Source organism: Polyodon spathula, chromosome 58 (assembly GCF_017654505.1).
Source record: "Polyodon spathula isolate WHYD16114869_AA chromosome 58, ASM1765450v1, whole genome shotgun sequence".
NCBI classification, from domain to species: domain Eukaryota; kingdom Metazoa; phylum Chordata; class Actinopteri; order Acipenseriformes; family Polyodontidae; genus Polyodon; species Polyodon spathula.
Window position 1 is genome coordinate 102,001 of NC_054591.1, and position 21,253 is coordinate 123,253.

General features: G+C 43.5%; 1 protein-coding gene across 1 annotated transcript in view; it reads left to right on the top strand.

The window, feature by feature from the left end:
* LOC121307703 (probable E3 ubiquitin-protein ligase HECTD4) overlaps positions 1-21,253 on the top strand; it is a 58,534-nt gene that overhangs the window by 25,143 nt on the left and 12,138 nt on the right. Inside the window, exons 12-55 of the mRNA XM_041239957.1 lie at positions 168-184; positions 751-879; positions 1,505-1,629; positions 1,889-2,042; positions 2,818-2,918; positions 3,205-3,409; positions 4,126-4,245; positions 4,360-4,464; positions 4,739-4,902; positions 5,198-5,443; positions 5,802-5,994; positions 6,216-6,320; positions 6,424-6,512; positions 6,900-7,066; positions 7,257-7,392; positions 8,208-8,352; positions 8,720-8,886; positions 9,291-9,437; positions 9,739-9,923; positions 10,221-10,262; positions 10,539-10,692; positions 10,854-11,134; positions 11,387-11,576; positions 11,695-11,776; positions 12,220-12,422; positions 12,674-12,809; positions 12,968-13,150; positions 13,634-13,798; positions 14,120-14,289; positions 14,863-14,978; positions 15,420-15,523; positions 15,612-15,773; positions 16,088-16,236; positions 16,804-16,883; positions 17,311-17,474; positions 17,661-17,895; positions 18,266-18,402; positions 18,626-18,752; positions 19,044-19,181; positions 19,309-19,445; positions 19,753-19,913; positions 20,098-20,279; positions 20,647-20,852; positions 20,968-21,098. Of these exons, the coding sequence (XP_041095891.1) occupies positions 168-184; positions 751-879; positions 1,505-1,629; positions 1,889-2,042; positions 2,818-2,918; positions 3,205-3,409; positions 4,126-4,245; positions 4,360-4,464; positions 4,739-4,902; positions 5,198-5,443; positions 5,802-5,994; positions 6,216-6,320; positions 6,424-6,512; positions 6,900-7,066; positions 7,257-7,392; positions 8,208-8,352; positions 8,720-8,886; positions 9,291-9,437; positions 9,739-9,923; positions 10,221-10,262; positions 10,539-10,692; positions 10,854-11,134; positions 11,387-11,576; positions 11,695-11,776; positions 12,220-12,422; positions 12,674-12,809; positions 12,968-13,150; positions 13,634-13,798; positions 14,120-14,289; positions 14,863-14,978; positions 15,420-15,523; positions 15,612-15,773; positions 16,088-16,236; positions 16,804-16,883; positions 17,311-17,474; positions 17,661-17,895; positions 18,266-18,402; positions 18,626-18,752; positions 19,044-19,181; positions 19,309-19,445; positions 19,753-19,913; positions 20,098-20,279; positions 20,647-20,852; positions 20,968-21,098 (6,535 nt within the window). The remainder of the gene's footprint in view (positions 1-167; positions 185-750; positions 880-1,504; positions 1,630-1,888; positions 2,043-2,817; positions 2,919-3,204; positions 3,410-4,125; positions 4,246-4,359; positions 4,465-4,738; positions 4,903-5,197; positions 5,444-5,801; positions 5,995-6,215; positions 6,321-6,423; positions 6,513-6,899; positions 7,067-7,256; positions 7,393-8,207; positions 8,353-8,719; positions 8,887-9,290; positions 9,438-9,738; positions 9,924-10,220; positions 10,263-10,538; positions 10,693-10,853; positions 11,135-11,386; positions 11,577-11,694; positions 11,777-12,219; positions 12,423-12,673; positions 12,810-12,967; positions 13,151-13,633; positions 13,799-14,119; positions 14,290-14,862; positions 14,979-15,419; positions 15,524-15,611; positions 15,774-16,087; positions 16,237-16,803; positions 16,884-17,310; positions 17,475-17,660; positions 17,896-18,265; positions 18,403-18,625; positions 18,753-19,043; positions 19,182-19,308; positions 19,446-19,752; positions 19,914-20,097; positions 20,280-20,646; positions 20,853-20,967; positions 21,099-21,253) is intronic.

Here is a 21,253-nt window from a genome sequence, read left to right on the forward strand (position 1 = left end):
ACTTAATCCAAAGTTTTTTCAGTAAACAAATGATGAAAAAATGTATCCAAGAATAGTAAAAGCTGTGTCTGATTTACTTTTAAGCTGTTTTTTTTTCCTGATCACAATTCTCACTGTTTCACACCTTTTGTTGAAGTTATCCTCACTAAAGCAATCCTCTCTGACAGCAAGCATCCACACTAGAGTAGAAATACAATCCCATACAGCCATTGTCTGCCAGTGTTTATTGCGAGTCACTTCTGAGCTGCACTATGTTGGCAGGCTGTAAAATACCCCATCTACTGCTGAAAAGAAAGCACTGCAACAAAGCTATTGCAATAAATTTCCTGCAGTTCAATGAAAGGGGTGTCTCCAGTCCTCTGTCTTCATTTGACGAGCACTGACTTGTCATACACATGCACATCGGCAAACACACACCACAGAGCATATTCTGCCCTCCAGGAACTAGTGGAATCATGACAGCTGTCGGTGAGTCAAGGGAATCATTTGGCTACAATCCTGCCGGATTTAATTAGGAGGTTAAGAGTTCCACTTCATTTCACTTGCAGCATTTCAAGAGGACAAACATTTACTATTTAAAAAAAAAAAAAAAACACTGATGGAATTTCTTGTCTTGTCAAATGATGGCAACCCTAACTATATTGTATGTGAGTTAGCTAATCATTCTATACCCATGCCGTCCAGTCATTTCCTTTGCACCAGTGGCTTTGCCCACATTGACCTGTGTTGCTGGCCACGTTTATTTTCCAGGTTGCCTCTCCTAGCCTGAGATACCTCATGGCAGTCCAGAACCACCTTCTGAGCAACACGGTTCTGATCAAACCCGACGAGCATGATGACAGTGACAGCTCCCTGCAGGGGGAAACATTGAAGGTACAGGTAAACATCAGCTTTAATTCTGATTCTGCTCTCCGCCTGTCTCGCGTGTGTGTAGAGTACATGTGCTGGTGGCTGCTCCTCTGTTCAGCTACTGGAAGACTGACGATTCCCCTTTTAGAAATGTTACTTTCATTTCTAAATGCTATTCTGAAGTAAAGCCAGTAAAATCATGAAAAAATCTGCTTTGTATGAGTCACTCAGATCCTGTGTCTTCTGTGCTTAGCTGGTCTGACTTGCATGCTGTTATATGCTGTATTGTTTTAAAATTTGATTAACCAGAGAACTAGAAAAGAGAAAACACTTAGATTGTTAATAATAGTACATTTGCTTTCATGTACTATAAAGTGTATTTCAGTCTACTTTGTACTATGTAGAACAGCTAAGTTTTTCCTTTTTCTTGGATTGTCTGCCGTTAACTGCAAGCTTACACAGTGTAGCTTGAAGTCTGTCTGGGTTTAATACAAAAGTACAACACTAGGCAAAGGATGAAGGTGCCTACAGCACTATACACCTTTTTTAGAACATTAACTTGTGAAAATGAATCCGGAAGAATATTAGCAATGCACACATACAAAAAACATACCTGTGTTACTGTGTGCAGCGTGTTTTCTGTTCTTGTGTCTAGGAGCTGCAGACTAGCATCTTATCGCTTGCTACCAAAATCCTGGTGGGATGTGATGAGGTGTTGGAAACACTCCAGCAGGTCACCATTGCTATTATAAACAGTGACATATCGGACAGGGAGAACAGGTGAGTGGGGCTTAAGAGCCTGGCAAGCATAATACCGAAAGTGTTCATTTTGTTAGGGCTGAATATCCACGGTGATTGGGGATAGAGTGGAGACAGTAGGACTAGCGAAGATCGTGGCAACAGCTTGTCTGATTTTTGATGGCTAATGTTCATGGACATTTTCTGAGATGGTAATCTACATGCTGTTGATTTTGCATGGCGCTCACACCTGTAATGATATTTATGTTTTAATTTATTAAGATTTGTTTTATTTTTAAAGGTTAAAAGGCTTGGAACAGGTGACCAAGGCCACCATACTGGGTCACCTCCTGCCTGTTCTGCTGACATCACTGATGCATCCAAACCTGCAGACCCTCATCATGGCAGATGCACTCATGCCACAGCTTGTACAGCTAGTGCTCTACACCAGCCAGGTAAGCTCTCTATGCTGACCAGTTATCCCTACAACAAAAAGATATGGATGTGGGAGACTCTCAAAAGATTCAGGGACTTTGAAGCTTGTCAGGGTAGAGGGCAAAATGGATGTTGCTGAATACAGGCAAATCCTTGAGGAAAACCTGCTTCAGTCTGCAAAAGACAAAAGCGACCCTGGAGTGGCTTAAAAACAAGAAAGTGAATGTCCTAGAGTGGCCCAGTCAAAGCCTGGACTTGAATCCGATTGAGAGTCTGTGGCAAGATTGCTGTCTGCCAACGATCCCCATCCAACTTGACAGCATGAACAATTTTGCCAAAAAGAATATTGCACGATCCAGATGTGCAAACCTGGTAGGGACTCACAGCTGTAATTGCTTCCAAAGGTGGTTCTACCAAGTATTGGATCAGGGGGGTGAAATACTTATCTAACCAAGATATTTCAGTTTTTTTTTTTTTTTTTTTTTATTAACTGTTTCACAATAAAAATTCTCTTGCCTCTTCAAAGTGTTGAGTAGGTTGTGTAAATCAAAGGGGAAAAAAATCCCATTTAAATGCATCAAGATTGCAGTTTGTAACAAAATAAATTGTGAAAACATCCAAGGGGGGTGAATACTTACTAAAGGCACTGTGTGTGTGTGTGTGTGTGTTTGTGTGTGTGTGTGTGTGTGTGTATATATATATATATATATATATATATATTAGTTCAGATTTTATATCTGCTATTATGAGTTGTTCTGGTTGTTCCAAGTTTCCTTTTTTTACATCTGGTTCCAGACTGCCCTACTGCTGAAGACTCAGTCTCCTGTCTTCTCTGACACTGCTGACCTGCCCTGGGGATGTGCTGAGAAGGGCATCCTGCTTTCCTCGACTGAGAGGTAATGAGCTGTCAGGCCACATAGTCAATGGGGAGAATCATTCTGTCTATCACATGTGATCCACTCTAATGTGAATGCTTGCTGTCGTGTAAACAATCGCAGCCTATAAAAAAAAAAGTCAGGGAGGATACCTGGTCTGTATTATTTATAATAGTCATCGACATATTCTGTCTTTATTCTATAAATCTTGTTAGTCATTGCAATAACCTGGGTTGTGAGAGTGATTTTAACTTTCAGTACAGTGGTTGTGTGATCAATTGAAATTCTGTTTCATTTGTCCTCTCAGTTTCCAAAGCCTGGAGGAAAGGGAGGAGCCTGGCTTCCTCACAGGCCTGAAGATCCCTGCACCCTGGGCTGCTGGGAAGACAGTGGAGACAGTCCACCCAGTCAGGGACAACTATAAATTCAAAGATACAGTGCACATCCCTGGAGCTCGCTGCCTCTACCTGAGGTTCGACCCCCGCTGTTCATCACAGTACGACTACGATAAGGTGAGCACCGTCCAAAACTGTACTGCAGTCAGGACTCGCGACTCACTGTCTATTGAAAACACATTCTTGTCACTTGTGCATCCAAAACCAAGCACTAGAGATATCATATATACAATTAAGTGACATACATTTAACCTGAGGTTTTTAATCTTGAAGATTTGCATTCCAAGTTAGTCTTGGAAAGAGGACTGTAGTGCAGTAAAATATGTAATAGAGTATATCTAATTCATAACCGATTTGTTGTCAACAAATTGTCTGTCCACACTTGGAAAATGTAGGCCACAGGTTGTGTAACGAGGCTGACAAAATGAAATTTAGATCACAGATGGTTTTGGAAGGATAGATAGTGAATGCTTCAGGCTACCTTTTTAAGAAAGCTGTAATTTCTTGCGCACGCAGTCTCGATTTTTGAATATCATTTAGTCCATAGAAGTGATAGTGGCCAACATGGAAAGGTAATTGTAAAGAAAGGCCATTAACGAATCCGCTTGTAAACCTTACCATTCAGTTAATTAGCTCTAGGCACTGTTCTAGTTTTTTTTTTTTTTTTTGCTTTTTAATATATTATTCCCATAAGTTTCCTTAGAGAAGTGTACCATGGGAGTAAGTGCAATCCATCATGAGTATTTTTCAGATGTGATCTAAATGGAGCTTACCATAAACGTGTTTAATGTGCCCCTCAATCCCTCCTTACCGGCCTGTGTGTATTCTGTCAGCTTGTGATTTACGCAGGTCCAAACACGAACAGCAGGAAGGTTATAGAGTATGGTGGGAACACCATGGGTTACGGCAGTCGCAGTGTTCTGGGAACGGGATGGCCAAAAGACTTAATCAAGGTAAAATCTACTGCTTTCAAAGTGTTGTATTTCTGACATGTCCGTGTTCTTCATTGTAGAAAGCTATACCTGTCCCACGTCCCAATCATTCTGAGCATGTGTTCGTTTTGTTAGGTGGAAGGGGACACGGTCACATTTTCATTTGAGATGAGAAGCGGCAGAGAACACAACACTCCAGATAAAGCAATGTGGGGGTTTTCTGCTACTGTCAGAGCTCAGGTAATCCTGTTTTGAATTCACACTTCAGAAGTAGTACTTTATAAATGTAATATATATTATCTCTTCATTTATTAGTGCATGGCTTACCAAGTATTCATACATGATGAAATATATTCCTTCCATTCCATTATAGTAAATGATTTAAACAAGTAACCTTTCTATCAGTTATGGTTCTGTGAAATTGTATAATGTCTGTCTCTAGCACTTGGGTTTGGATGCGAGTGTGCAGTGAGCTGCTAGACTGCCCGCAGTGAGTTGTGTTCTGTCTCTGCAGGAATCCTCTGAAGATGTGTGTGGGGGTCTCCCCTTCCTGGCTGACCTTGCTCTGGGTCTCTCAGTGCTTGCCTGCTCCATGTTGCGGATCCTCTACAAGGGACCTGAGATCACCCGCGAGGAAGAGGCCTGCCAGGACCTGCTCCGCTCCAAACTGCTGCAGAGGTACTGGAAGAGCCCACTTTATTATAATACTGTAAGAATCCTCCAGAGAACTCTTGATGCTGTAGTACTCCCAACAAGATTTAAAACTATTCTTCAAACACATACTTTAGTTTTAGCTTCCTTGGTTAATGTGACTCTTTTTAGTGTAGTTTTGAGTTGCAATTGGGCTGGATGTTAATTAAGCACTAAGAACCAGGGGGTTGTATATAATTAGTTCCCACATGAACTGCAGCTCAGGGTACTTCTGAAATGCTTTCCTTTTTTTATTTTCTATATTTAATTTTCTTTTATTTAGGTGCCAGTGGCAGGTGGAATCGAATGGCGCCATTTCCCCAGCTCTCACCCCCAGCCCCTCCCCCCTGCCGTTGACCATTGATGAGGACCGTGAGTTCACCTACCCCTCCGATGTGCTGATCCCCCCGCCAGGGCCAATCACAGGGAGCTACTTTGACCTGCCCCGCATCCGCCTGCCCCCTGGCATCATGGGCAGGCTCCGGGAGATCTCTGGACGCGCACGCCCACAGTTCAGACCCAGCATCAAGTATGTTCATGCTGATTAGAGATCATTCATTCATTCAGGGATGGAAATATGATTCCTGTTGCATAGCAGTTTCACCCATTCCAGGTTTTACTACGAGCTTCATCAGCCAGTGTACAGGTAACAACCTCAGGTGTGATTTATTAAACTAGTAAAACTTTAATTGCTATACAATGGGTGTCTTATTTCCATCCCTGTTCATAATATTTACCAGGGCAAATCGTCTGTCATCGTGTGTGTGTGTCTCCTGGCGATACAGCGTTTTAATTGAATAAAAATATGAAAAGCACTATTTAGCATTATTTAGCAGTCAGCCGTGCAGAGTGTGAGCTGACCAGGGGCTGCGTTGTATACCCCACAGGGAGGTGATTCAGCCCGATGTGATGGAGGAGGTGATCGTCTCTTGTGTCATTAAACACCTGACCCTGATTGACGCCCTGCAGTCGCTCGTCAACTTTCAGTACCGTGAGGAGCACGGCGAGGAGTATGACCTGCTCTGCAAAATCATGGCTGAGACCTTCAAAAAGATCAACGCCATGGAGCGACAGCTGCAGGTGAGACCTGGGGCTTGAGAAATATACTGCTGTTAGTTTTTAACAATGTACCATTGCGGTGCCGCACCGAAGGTGGGGTTGAATCCAATCTAAATCATCAGCATGTCCTGAAGATACTTTAGTATTGTACTTGTTTTTATGCATCTGTCTCTCTCTCTCTCTCTCTCTCTCTCTCTCTATTGCTCATATATATTGCTTGCTCTATTTTTTCCCACCTGCAGTGTGTGGCTGAATTAGAGCAGAAGTGGCAGAATGAGGTGGAAGAGGCCCAGCAGGGCAAGCTGGAGAACAATTCACCCTTCTTCCACGACTATCATTTTTATGAGGTGAGACTGTAGTACTAGTGTTTGTGTGTTTTACACTCCGTGTAGCCTACGAGGGCTTTTCAGGTTTTAAAATACCATCCTCTCGTTTTTTGTTTTTTATTAGAACAAGATGAAGGAGCTGGAGCTGCTCTGCTCGCTGAAAGAGGTTGTGTTCGACGGCAGTGATTTGGAAAATGTTGTTCTAACGCTGAGGTAAGCTCTGCCAGCAAGTCGAGTATTGAATGCAAGTTATCCCTCACGCCATGACGTTTAAATGGCCCTTCCAGCTTGTATTCTACCAGAACCCTTTGGGCCAGTCAGATTTAGGCATATTAATGACTTTTTACTATTACCCAAAAAAACATACATGTCTCCTTAGAATCTGTGCTAGAAAAGCAGAGGGCTGGTTTCTAACAGTGTGCTACGATAGGTAAAAGCTAATCAGACTCCCTATTGTGAATGAGCATTGAGAGTAACGCCAATCAGTACTTCAACCAGCCACACCTGGTGTGAAACTGATAGAAAACAGTAGGTGAGCCTTCTGTTTCCATGACCATGGAGGAACAGTCCTTCATGCCTCTGTTTTACACTTGTTTCTAGAGAGAAGTTCACTCAGGAAGTGAACTCGCTGATACAGAAGGCTGCAATTCCTCTGGCGAAAACAAAAGCTTTAGTGAAGAGCCTGATGAATCGAGCTGAGCTGCTGCTGCATGTGACAATCGCTGCACAGTCCAGGAGTTTATCAGGGACCCCTGCAGACACACCAGGTATGATGTGCTGGTTTTTGTTTATGAAGGAAAGCTTGATTGCCTTTGTTGTTGTGTTTTTGGCAAGAACCTTTTGAAATCAGTGACAAAACTATACTTTTTAAAACCAAACCTATTGGTGTAGTTCCATTCAATGGGAAAAATGTTGTATGAAAAGAAAAAAATTGAATTTATAAAACATGTCTTGCAGCCTGCAAGTCAGTCTCTGAGACCAAGGCCATGTCTCACACTGTCAAGCAACCCATCTTCCTGCGCAGCATGTCTGCGCCCTCTGACTTGGAAATGATTGCCAGTGAGGATCTGGAGTTTAACAGAGGCAATCAAAGGTGGGACCCCAGTGAGCTCCTGATTTTATATTAACCAGTTTATACGTTTGTGACATGCTGACGCAGTTCTTTGATGGGACCCACAAACAGAACTTTTCTAGCCCAGGGAAACCAAAATACAAATTAAACTTCCAAGGTTGTGTAGAATAAATTCATCACTGTTCAAAAAGCCTGTCCTTCTTCCCCAAAAGTCTCCACACACCAGACACGATGCAGTTTTTTTAAAATTGGCGACAAGAGACTTTTGCAGCGACGTGACCACACACACACAAGAAGTGACACCAAGGCGAAAAGTGCTATAAACAAAACTATGATCAAGAATGGTACATATTCGTCAACATGGTGTGGAAATTGAGAGTCTTCTGTGACGGTATTTTAACAATAAATAGGCTCATCCAGTTCCTTCGAAATGGACAACTATATATTATCTTTCAAATCTGCATCTTTTTTGTGATGCCCCTTGTCATAAAGGTGTGGGTATTTTTTCAACAAGTGTTATTGTTTCCTCTGTCATTTTGGATACCGATTCACCTTGCTGGACCATGTGCATTGAAGCTGTTGTCTGATTGCTCAGTGCCTTGGTTGACGCGCGTCAAATCACCAAAAATAGGATTCAATCCTATTTATTTTGCATCGCTCCAGTGCTGCTTCTGCGTTGCCTGTCGCGTTGCCTGTGGTGTGAAAGATACTTATCAAAAGTATAGGTTGTATTCATTTTGACGCATCACTGCACAGTTCTGCATGCCGCATCACGTCTGGTGTGTAGCAGCCTTTACTCTTCTCCCAATGTGTGTAATTTTGTTGTCTGCCTGCAGGAGGCGCCATCACGCCACCAGTCACCGCAGCAGTTCCTTCACTCTGCTGCAGTCTCTGGCTATTGAGGACAGCAGGGACAAGCCCACCTACAGTGTGCTGCTGGGGCAGCTCTTTGCTTTCATTGGGACCAACCCCGACCAGGCGGTAAGTCTGACAGTCTCCTTATACTTAATAGTGCGTGAAAATGTGGTTGATTTACAAGGGAAAATACTAATTGACTAAATTACACATCAGTAATAATACAGGTGGTCATTTAGAGGAAGTACCATTGAAGTCTTAAAAAAATAAAAAAAAGTTTTCCCCGTTTTTCATGGTTTGCAATCATTCTAAATGGCCTTGAGCCCTTTTGCTGTACTGTTTGCCCTATACTGCACTATACTATGCTTTTTAGAACACTTATTTGTTATATAGGTCACAGCAAAGTGCATTCTCTATGAATGACGAGAATGGCACAATGTAACGTGAAAGCTCAGGGCTGATCCTGTGTGTATTTTTCTTGTGATGGTCTCAGGTGTCTGGCAGCAGTTTCCTATGTGCAGCCCAGACGCGGTGGCAGCGAGGGAACACACGGAAGCAGGCTCTGGTTCACATGCGGGAGCTGCTGACCGCTGCAGTGCGTGTGGGAGGGGTCACTCACCTGGTGGGTCCGGTCACCATGGTGCTGCAGGGTGGGCCCAGGTAAGCAGGACCTGTTTCAGTTCTGTTTGAACCCATGCTAACCAAATTTCCATATTCCTTAATGATTACTGCAAGGACAAAAGCACTAAAAGCACTGAATAGATAACCGTTTGACGTAGGAGCATCTGAAACACCAGGCACATCCAATTTGATCATACACTCTAAAATTAGATTTATAGCAAGGGATGAGCCTTGAAGGGACAAATGGCCTCTTCTTGTTTCCAAAAATGTGCATGTTCTTTATCCTTGTTATAACAGTAAAAAAAAAAAAATCTTAAGTTTCTAAAGTGTACAAAAAAAAAAGTTGTATAACACAGAACTGGGTTTGGAAATGGTGTGTGGTTAATGAGTGAAATGCTCCTAATTTGCATTATTTGCGTGCATGTATGTGTATCTGTTGGCAGGATAGAGGATTTGACCTGCGGTGGCATGGTAGAGCAGGTCCAAGAGGCCTTTGGAGAGACCATGACGTCTGTGGTCTCGCTGTGTGCTCGCTACCCGATCGCCTGTGCCAACAGTATCGGCCTGCTCTGCACTATACCTTACACAAGGTACTGTACAAGCCCATTCAACACTTCAAAGAGCGCCTTTATCAATTGAAACCAAGGGGCAGTACTGCTCTGTGGCTCCTTCATTTTATCTGTTTAATATTAACAAAACTGTTTAGGTTTTCAGAAAAAAGCCAACATGCTTTTCATCCAGTTATGAGACAAGTAGAGTACACCATTTGTAATGTTAGCAGTTGTTACCTTATGTCCTTTTCACAGCAGGATCGTGACCTGTCTCTGTACTATATGAGGTTTTAGTTGTGTTATAGGAGCTTCACAGTTGCTATCCTTGCCCTGTCTGCAGGAGTGAGGAGAAATGCCTGGTGCGCAGTGGTCTGGTACAGCTCATGGACCGCCTGTGTAGCCTGAGTGGCCAACGAGACTGCAGCTCCAACGAGAAGCAGACAAAGAAGCAGAAAGTAGCCACCATGGCCTGGGCTGCCTTCCAGGTCCTGGCAAACCGCTGTGTGGAGTGGGAGAAAGTGGAAGGTGAGGCCCGGTTCTTTCCCATTGTTTCAGATTGTGCTGATTGTTTTGTGGTTGTGGGTGAAGAGTCCAGTCTGCGGTTTATTTCAAGCTCCGCTTTCTAAATTGCAATGCAGGCTTGCATTGCGTTGGAAGTTGAGCCATTTCAGCTGTGGTGTCTACAAGCTGATGCCTCATTAAGTGAGATTACATAATCCGCAATGCAATGGGAGCTCTGTCTTCCACTGGGATGTCAGTTGATCTGCTGGTAGGTTGTCAGAATGTAGTTTCTTTGACTACTGAACAGATCTTTTTTTATAGGTCTCACAAGAAAGAAGGCAAGCAGTAGAACATTAGGTCGAGGTAACGTATAGGCATCCCGGGGATGTTTTCCTAGCTAACTCTTATAAGACAGTTGAGTTTAAACTTTACTAACTGCTTGGAGAGAGTGTTTTTTCCCTCCACAATTTAAGATGGAAACTAGCCATTCAGACACTGTCCCTACCCTACCCTATCGATATCAGGATAATTGAATGCGCTCTGTCCTGAATTGTGTGTTTCTTGTACAGTACATTGTCAGGATGAATAGGTTAGGGATTGAACTCAGGAAGTAAATTTGTCCCTGGCTGTTTGTTTCAGGAGGGTTAACAGGTGCAGTGCATTCTGGCCTGGCTCGTCAGGTGTCCAGCCTATTGACCAATCACCTGGCTCGTGCCACAGAGTGCTGTGGGAACCAAGCGGCTGGGAATGATGCCTTGCAGGACGTTCTGAGCCTCTTGAACGACTTGTCAAGGTGTGGGAGACAATACTTCAGGACTGTCTTTTGCAATTGTATAACTTACAAAAGCAATTTAAAAAAACACATATACCATGACAAAACAAATGACTAGAACAGAATTCATGTTTCTTCTTCTCTGGACTTGACTTCTTCCTTCTCTTCTTCGTTGCTTTCAGGAGTCACATTGGGAAGGCTATTCTAAGCCAGCCTGCCTGTGTTTCCAAGCTGCTGTCCCTGCTCCTGGACCAGCGGCCCTCCCCCAAGCTGGTGCTGATCATCCTGCAGCTGTGCCGGGCTGCGCTACCCCTGATGAGCGTGGAGGACTGTGGGAACGTGGAGCTGCCACCTTGGAGCTACTCCATTCAGACTCTGGACACTGACCAGGATGACCCCGGTGACCCAGCCTCCAAAATCGCATCCTTGCTGCTGGCCAAACTGGCAGACTACGTTGTACCAGGTGTGTGTGTGAGCAAAATGTTTTACACATGTGCACCTCATAAACATCTCAAAGCAGCAGTACATAAAGAACAGTGAAACTTCAAATTGCATTTATTCTAAAATAAGTGACATTTTTTAAACATGCGAAAGTTTTTAAAGCACACTGCATGCTTATTGATTTATTAATTTTTCTTTCTTCTGTATGTGTTTTGTCTTTCTCTGTCCTTTAGCAATTGCTCCATTTCAAAGTTTCACTTCCATTCTTTTGAAGGTTGCCAGACTGTGCTGTCGCCCAGCTGCTCAGAGCCAGAAACCAGCCTCTCTCGAATGAGCCCCAAGAACTCCCTGAAGATGGACAAAGACGCAGAGGAGGAGGGCGAGGCCGTGGATGGCAAACTCTCCATTTTCATCCACAAACGAGAAGACCAGTCGTCCCACGAGGTGCTGCAGCCACTGCTGAGGTAAAGACTGATATTGCGCCTCTCAATTGCAATGTTACGTACATCGTAAGCCATTAAGTAAGTCTATTTTTTTTTTCTTCTAGATCGTTTGACCTATTTGTTTTTTGTTTCTTTGCAGTAGCTCAGAGGGACGTCCATTCCGACTGGGTACTGGGGCAAACATGGAGAAGGTGGTGAAGATGGATCGAGACATGACCAAGGTAGACTGATTTGCTTTATACAAGACTCAACCTAGTTAGCACTTCCCATCGGCCAGCTACTCTCACTAAATACCCATCGTTAAATAGTTTTTTAAATGATCCAATTACACTGAATAGTGCCTGATTTGATTGAAAAGGGAAATAATTGTAACGTTTATAAAACCAGCAATAAAGAGGTGCAGGAAAGTACTGTTAAATTAACATTCAGGTTGTGTTCGACTAATAATAAACTGTGGCGCAGGGGACTTCACTGGTTTAAACAGATTGGGTCTGATATAAAGATCTGGGTAAGAAATCTAAGTTATTAGCTTGTGTCCCAGTACAGATAGGAGAGAGGTAATTTACTGTATATGCTACAGAGAACAGATACACATGCACACCAACACCCTGTTTTAGTGGCCTTCCACAGTTTGCCCATTTAATGTATTGTACTTGTCATTCAGAGTGGATGCTGTGAGGTGATCACAGAAGAAGCAGTGGCTGCCCTCCGCAAAGCCACCAAGTGGGCGCAGTCTGGGTTGATTGTGAGTGTGGGGCCTCCTGTCGAGATCGTCAGCCAGGAAGCAGCCAGTGGATTATCAACTGAGGAGAAGAAGAAAACCACACAGACCGCCGTCTGCAGGGAGAGGAACACCGAACTCGCCAGGTGACCGGGACCTTTACAAAGGAGAATATTTCCATTTTGATTAAAACTTGAATGAAACGTGTGAGCAGCTGAGGTGTCCCAAATCACCACCCAGTAGTCCAGTGGTAAACTTGCTGGTAACACTTTAAAGATTAGCAGTTTAATATAACCATTAATATACTGTCTTGTTGCTGGCTTATAACTCATGTGGAGTGTTCTACTTCTGTAATACTCCTTCTATATTGTAAATAAAATGAATTGTTTTTGTTTAGGTCGGATCCAGTCAGGCCTTTTATCAGTGGCCACGTGGCTAACAGCATGGCAGCAGAGGTGATTGCCTTGCTGCATGGCCTCTTGACGGCACCTGAAACCAACACAGCTCAGATTTGGACAAGCACTGCAGAAAAAGTAAAAATGTTCTACCATTTCCCATTCAGTAAAATTGCTTTTTGTGCACGTGTGCTAAAGAGAATTGCATGCACTCTTGAAGGATGTTGCTCTTCATCACATTGCGTGGATAGTTTCTTTTTCCCTACTGAGAGTGTGTTTTGTGCCCACCCTGGTAGGTACTGTCCCGAGCCCTAATGTTCATCCCTCAGCTGGGGAAGTATGCAGAGAGTATCCTGGAGAACGGCAGCAGCAGTGGTAGGAAGCTGGCCAAGCTGCAGGCCATCGCTCGCCAGGCAGTGGCAGCTCTCTGTGCACTCGGGGGCTTCAAGGAGACCATCAAGATCGGCTCTGAGGTCCAGGTAATGAAAGCATCCTGCTGGCCTGCACATTTCTGGGTCCACCCATTTTACCATGGCACATCTGTACAGGAATTTTGCAGTTTGCCATGGTGGGGTTTTTTTTCTTACACGTGTTTGTGCTTTCCCTTGCTTTTCAGCTTAGTAGAGCGAATTCAAAATCAAATGCTTTTATGTTTTGTTAGTTGCTGGTTTCTGCACTGCCCAACATTGCACTGTAATTTTGTCCCAGTGTTTTAATGTATCCACTGTGATTTTGATGAGGATGCAAGTTTTTCCCCATACGTATGTCTTTAAGTAAAATTTCTTACCATATTTTAAAAAACAATTGTGAGTAATCTTGAAATGGGCTCTCCTTAATATGACTTCTTGATCAGAATCTAGGTCATAGTGACCTCCTTTTTGTCATGTTACAGAACCTGTGATGTGCTTTTCATATCCTTGGATGGGGTATGTGTGTAATACATCCTTTTTTCTGTCATGCAGGTTGTGGGGAAAGGAATCCTGGGCAGTGCTGGTGTGGTGATGTCTATAAATGAACAAGAAGGCATAGCCATTGTTAAGTTTCCATCTTCGGATTACAGGAAGACCTGCAAAGCTTCTGATCTTCTGACGGTTCCCATATCCCGTCTCATTACTCCCAGATCAGACGTGAGTTTTGAGGAGATCCAGGTCATTGTGGAATTGTCAGGTTACAGGGATAAATCATAGTCAAATTTGCAATTGGAGATTGATTACAGTGTCTCACCATAATGTCAGATTGTATTGGCTGCTCAAACAAATGAATCCTTTTTTTGCAAAAGCATGTGAGGATCAAGTTATACTTTTGAGCTGTCTGCAGAGCCTCATTAGGCAGAGAGTTTTTAAGAAGACTTTGGTCCACAGATGAGGCTATTGTTTGTATAGACCTATGTACGGTACATTAAGTGAAAGCTTTTTGATTGTGTATAAAGGGTGTGCGCTTGTTTTCAGGCTCTGCCGCTGTATAAACTGTCGATCACAGAGAAGGTGGTGCAGGCGGTTCAGTCCATGCTGCTTCCTCATGAAGGGAGCCTCTCCATCCACACCTCCCTGCCTGCCACTGGCGACGGCTCCAGCCCTGTCATGGCCGTGGTGCGGCTCCTGGCTGAGATCAGAAGCAGGTAAGGTCTCTGCTTCTGTTAACTGAAGCCATCAGAGCTAGCACAAGTCTTAAAAGGAGGCATGGAAATGCAATATAACGTGTTGAGGTAGCAGAACCTCTGAGCTTTGGGACTGTGGCGGAGCAAGAACCAGTTATCTACTACAATCACTACCGTCAAACTTTGTATAAAAAATTACATTTCAATTGCTATTGTAATAATAGATTTGAAGAGTTGATGCTACTTATTGGATTACCTGTAATATTTAAACACAAGCTTTCAAGAGCTCAATGTTCTCTTGAGGCGGAAGTTTAACTGTCTGAAACAAATCAAACTTTAGACCTCTATTATCACTCTTAACACAGCAAAAACAAACCTCGAAACAGTTTTTGTTGTGTGAATTTGGGATACTACTGTCCCCGGGGACCCCTTTGTAAACATTTTAGGACTTGTTTATTCTGGAGAACAAAACCTTTGAAATAAATGCATTTATACAGTAACATATCTTCCATGGGGGGAAGGTTTGATACTGCCTGCCCACATTCCAGGTCTACACAGCGAGTAGAGTACTGTAGTTTAGTTTGTTTTTCTCAGAGCCTGTTTGGTGATGGCCCAGCTCCTGGAGGACAGCTCATTCTGTGAAGAGTTCATTCAGCAGTGCCCTGCTGCTGTAGAGGTGCTCAACCTAGTGGCACAAGAGTGTAGCCCTGGTGAGTACCCAGCAGTGAAGCAACAAGACCAACAAGGGGGGGAGGAGGGGGGAGGGGGTGAATTACCAGAGAATACTTGCTGATCGTTAGTTCAGTTTTATTTTTAGAAATTGCTCTAGGCTTTTTGTGGGGTTTTCCGAAAATATAGCAAATCTCCAGTCATTCATATGTACAGTAGTTAAGATACGTTTTATCTGAAAAATCTTACCTCACATAAGTAGAAGCTCTGTGACCTTACCATCTGGTCTGCTTCTACCTTTTCTGCAGTGGCCTAACGTACCGTAGCTCATCAGATACCTGTATTTACTTTTTAAATGTGACTCGGCACATGTAAATGGTACTAATTGACAGTCCCCTAGTTGATACGGTAATTAATATATATTAATAAATGTATGCATGTCTGTGAATAGTACCTTGGTTCATCTGCAGACTGTTTTGCAGGGGAGCGGCTAGTGGTGGTGGAAGCTCAGTGCGAGAGACTCCGGATGCTGTACCGGGACTGTGCCCGTCCTCCTCCCCCACCCCTACAGACGGACAGGAGACAGGTAAAGACTTCAGCATGACTATCCTGCAGTCTGAACACCATTCACTACAGTAGCCTAGCGTACTAATGTGAGTTATTTCTCTTGGCAGCCCAAAGAGATCACCTGGTGTCCGTCTCGAGTGTTCCCTCAAGTGCGCGCCTGCATGTTTTCCTCGCGGTTAACATCCGTCACCTTCCTGGCCGACCCCAGTGCTGGAGGAGGCCTGCCTCGAGGGACCTTCATCTACGCTACCTCCCCCATACCTGTGCAGGTGAGAGGGTGGTACATTTACTGAATTGATTTACGACTTTGTCTTTTTGGTGTCTCCATTCAGTAGTTGCTGCAAATGTATACAAATTCCACTTGAATAGTTGTTCTTTGGTGTTCAGTACAGGTTTGTGGCTGCTATTTTAATGTCTGTGTACTTTGTTTTACTTTTCAGATAACTTACAAAGTATTTCCATCAGATTTGTAATCTATTTAGATGTTTTTCATTTGAGATTACACTTGAGTCAGTCTCTCTCTCTCTCACTCTCTCTTCCTCTCTCCTCTCTCCACTCCTCTCTCTCTTTCTCTTTCGCCCAGGCCCCTTCCTTCTACTGGGAGGTCGAGGTTGTTTCCTATGGAGACTCGGATGATGACAGCGGACCAATCGTTTCCTTTGGATTTGCTACAGAAGCTGAGAAGAGAGATGGTGCTTGGACCAATCCAGTGGGGACTTGCCTGTTTCACAAGTGTGTATCTGGCTGAGGCACTCGCTGTACTATTACAGAGAAACAGGGAGAACAATTAGAAGTACTGTAACATTATTAAAGAGTCTGAAGATGCAATTCTAAGTGTGTGTGTGTGTGTGTGTGTGTGTGTGTGTGTGTATATATATATATATATATATATGTAAAATATATATATGTGTGTGTGGAAACCGCAATTTCAATAATTTTTATTTTAACATTTAAAATGACCATTTGTTACAAGTTATATTTTGCTAGTGTATGCTTTTTATATTGTGGTTTGTTTACCAAATGCTACATTTGTGGTTTAAATAATATATGGCATTGGAGGACAACAGCATATTTAATGTTGTAAAACCATCATCCATAACTATTAATAGTGCTGAATTTAGAAACGCAAAACAAAAATTGAATTCAAGGACAAACATTACGGCAAAGTGTCTTCTGTTTTAAAACCAACATAGCCTCAACAGGATTTAGGCAGACAAAAGTGTGTATTGCTACAGTAAAATGTGTTTTCTCACACATGAACAAAGTCCTAAGTGTTTTTTCTCTGCCTATCCGTGACAGTAATGGAAGAGCTGTGCACTACAATGGCTCCAGTTTGTTGCAGTGGAAGAGTGTACGCCTGGACGTGGCTCTGGTTCCTGGTAAGCCTTCCTGTTCTTTTAGTTTAGTGTTATTGTTGCCAATAATGTAAAATCCTCTTTCCAACCCTTGTTTCACTTCAATACTATTTTCCCTGATGAATTATATTTAAGTTAGTTTCTGTCCTATAGTAAGGCACAGTACTATATCACAGAACTCAAGGTGGGTCTGCGCCTTGTCCATCATGCTTTCTTGGTGGTCAAAGAGAGTCTTTTTCCAGCTCTACTTCAGTCCAGCGTAATGACTGCAGACAGACATTATATTTGGGGATATTGGGGAAATTATAAATAACTTTAACATTATGTTTTAAGTAAAACACATCAAGCACACTTTTAAACTGTATGCAGCTGGTGAAGTATACCATTGGCCGGGCTGTCCCCGATAAGTGCTGCTCCTGAATGCACGCTGGGGTTTGCTTCCTGCTTGCAGGTGATGTCGCTGGTATCGGCTGGGAGCGGTCTGAAGGCACTCCTCCCCCTCCTGGCCAGGCTGCTAAGGGCAGAGTTTACTTCACGTACTGCGGGCAGCGGCTACCCCCCTTCCTGGAGGACGTGTCCGGGGGGATGTGGCCCCTGGTCCACATTCAGAAGAAGGTGGGTGACTCTAGGATGACTATGTATGTTCTGTATAAGTGAACCCTAAACCTGGTAGGCTGCTAACCACACGTAATGTATAAAGTGCTGACGTACAATTTCAGACACATAATGTGCTAAAATATCTGGATCTGTAAAGGAATAAGGATACATGGTGGAGATTCTTACATTATTTATCTGCTTCAGAATACCAAAATCCGGGCGAACTTTGGGTGCCGGCCGTTTGCCTATGTGGAGGGGCAGGCCCACAGGAACGCTGCTGACCTGTGTATTGACCTGGCCGAGGAGATCAGTGCCAACTTCGAAGCTCTGCCCTTCGCCATGGCCTCTGACAGCGATGATGCCGGTGCCAGCGTGGCCTCTGATCCGGGATCCCATGGTCCGCCCTGCAAGATAGCAGCCGTGGCCACAACAATACAGCGTGAGTCCTTTTGGGGTTTCTTCTACTTGTTACTTTCTTACTATTAAAAAACTATTGTATGAGATCATCTATCATACACGTGGGTGCCAAAGTGAAGCAGTGAAAACAAGTGTTTTTTGGCCTGTCACTGCAGAAATGGAAGTAACTCTTTTGTAACCTCACAATAAAACCCGGTCGGTATCCTTTTTTTTCATTAATATTTAATAAATCCATCTCTCACAATAGAAAGCTGAACAAGATGCATCTCTGTTGTAAACCAGTGGCAGCTTAGAGGAACAAGAAGCAGGGTCTTTATTTCATGTCCTTAGTTAAAATAGGTTTGAGTCAATTTCCTATACAAAAAAAAGTATTCAATCTTCTGTCTCCTTAGAGTATGACAGCAATTCATCCTGCTATTACAAGGTTGAGCTGAGCTATGAGAACTTAATCACATCAGGTCCCGAATCTCATCACCCGCCCATCGTCGATGATGAAAGTGATGATGACGAGGATGATGACATCCCGAGGGTGAGTGAGAGAGAGGGAGGAGCACAAGTATCGCAGCTTTATAAATAACCTTGTTTTTACAGGGCCAGTGCAACTTGCAGTGCTGCAAGGGTTTCCAAAAATGAACCCACAGGATGGCTCCTAAACTGTTACTGCTTATATTGTATTTCAGTGCCTTTTGTTATAAGCTTTTCTTAATTGTGCTCCAGGCTACTGATACAGGGTGTTTTGGTGTGTTGTACAGGAGGACCACTATGCTCTGCTGGTGAAGGCGTGGGAGACCAAGGTCTTCCCTACAATCCGCAGGAGGTTCCGAAACGAAGCGGAGAGGAAGTCTGGACTGGACCAGATCAAGGGAGCGCTGCAGCTGGGTACGGCTTGCACAGGCTTCACTGCATGTGTTTATTTTTAAGATATTTGCTTGGGAGTTTTTATCCCAATCTCTCATTGTAAGACTCTGGTTTCTAGGAAGTTGATCTGAACATTTAAATAGGGCCCACACTAGCTTTTTAGATAACTTGTTTTTTTTTGGGGGGGGGGGGTTATACTGGCACACAAGACGCAGCTGAGACCATGTGCCCTTGTATATGTGTGTTTTGAAATGTAGAAATTAACAATTTCAAGTGATTGAACCTAATGCAGTGTATTTCAAATCTTCACAGGCATGGTTGATATTGCCCGGCAGACAGTGGAATTCCTGTATGAAGAAAACGGCGGTATTCCCAGAGACCTCTACCTTCCAACCATTGAGGATATTAAAGAGGAGGCAAATAAATTCACAATCGATAAAGTTCGCAAAGGTAAAAACTTTTCTGACTGAAACAGTTAGCCATCAAAGATTTATTTTTTTTTGTTATTTTTTTCATTCATACAGTATAGTATAAAAGCACTACAAGGTTACATTTGAATGCTTCCTCCTGACTAAAGGGCTGACTGTGGTAATCAGGTCTCCAGAAAGTAACAACACAAACAGCACTACAGGCGGGACTGCATTGCCTAAGTTTGCAATCAGAGGGATGCTGAAAACTTTCGCCTTGCATGGGGTAGTTCTGGATGTCGACTCGGTAAGTATGAAATGTAAGGTTCTAGTCAAAGCTTGTCAACTTAATAACAGTACAGTAATTGATATAGGTTTGAATTTCTAAACAATTACTAAAGTAAACAAAAGGTTTTAGGTTTGACTTGGGCAAAATTCATTTTTTGCTATGAAATGTATGATTATGTACAGATGGTAATACAACAGAAGTATATTGCAAAGAAGTAACCAGTAGTTTGAACAACTGCCTTCAGTTGAAAAGTGAATAGCCAGAAAGGAAACTTCTAAAATAGTTTACTAGCCTCATGAAATTTCCTTTCTGATCCTGCTTTCAGATGAATGAGCTGGTCCAGGTGGAGACATACCTGCGCAGTGAGGGGGTCCTGGTCCGGTACTGGTATCCCATCGACATGCTGGAGAGACCGCCGGCTGGGTCCAGACGCACTGCAGCTAATGGACTCGTCACCATGGACAGCACCAACATCCAAATCCACAGGTAACACAGGCTGCTTCTGAAAACACATCATACCGATTAACATTGCTCACAGAGTTGAACTCGAGCTAAACACTGGAGGAAATGAACACAAGGCCATATCTGCTGGACTTGCTCTGCTTCTTCAATGCTAAGTCTACATAGAGGGATATCACTGCAGTTGTCTCTGATCCTGTTTTTCCTGCAGGGAGCTGCTGCGTGGTGAAGCCGCCCTGGCTAGGCTCTACTGCCGCATGGCTCTGCTCAATATCTTCGCTCCGAAATCCCCGCACACTTTCACTCGGCTCTTCCACATCCCTGCCATTCGTGACATCACACTGGAGCACCTGCAGCTCCTGTCCAATCAGCTGCTGGCTCCGCCTCTTCCAGGTGAACTACCTTTTCAGGAGAAAATGTATACTCCTGGTTAGTGTATGTGGAAAGAGACCAGGAGTAGTAGTTCAGATTGTATTTCAGATTCTGATTTATGATATTTGAAGCGGGGATCACATGAATAAGCTGGTCGAGGTGGAGACATACCTTCACAGTAAGGGAGGTAGGTTAAAATAAGTCCTGTGTTGGAAATGATTCTGGTGCTCACTATTGCCTCGTCTTTTGATACTGTAGGGAGAGCAAATTTCTGTCAAATCTTGTAGCTTTCAGACACATCATGGTGCTTAAATACATGAATAAAATTAATTTGCAGGGACCCAGATGTTGTGTTGCAGCAATAATTCTGACTGTGCTTCTTCTGCAGATGGTACTATCAGCTCCAACTCCATCCTATTAGCCCAGTCTTTCCAGCACTGCATCCAGGGCCAGAGCTGCTCCCCTACCGACCTCTTCTATCAGGGCAATGCACAGCCAATCAGAGAGTGGCTTACCGTGGCCATAACCCGGGCCCTGCACCAAGGAGAGGAGAGCTTGTTAGACCTAACCAAACAGATCTGCTCTTTCCTACAGGTAAGCCCAGTAACCAGCCTGCAGCTACATTTTATAATCTTCAGATGTTCACTGTAAAAGCCTAAGGGAGCACATCCACGTATGTTTTTTTTTTTTTTTTTTTTTTTTTTTGCAGAATGCTCCCGAGCAGTTTCCTTCTGAAGAGTTTCCCATCACAGAGTCGAAGGTCAACATGGATGTCAACTTCCCCGGAGCTGCGTTTGTGGTGATCTCGTGCAAGGAGAGCCAGACGGGATTCCGCAAAGAGTGAGTATGTCACAGTCCTTAGAATTCAGTCGTTAATTTGGGTTTATGTGGAATTCTGACAAGTACAATGCATTTACCAAATTAAAGATGTTTAGCTCCTCTTCATATACACCACCTCAAAGGTAACTCATTGGAATATTTTACCCACAACAGTC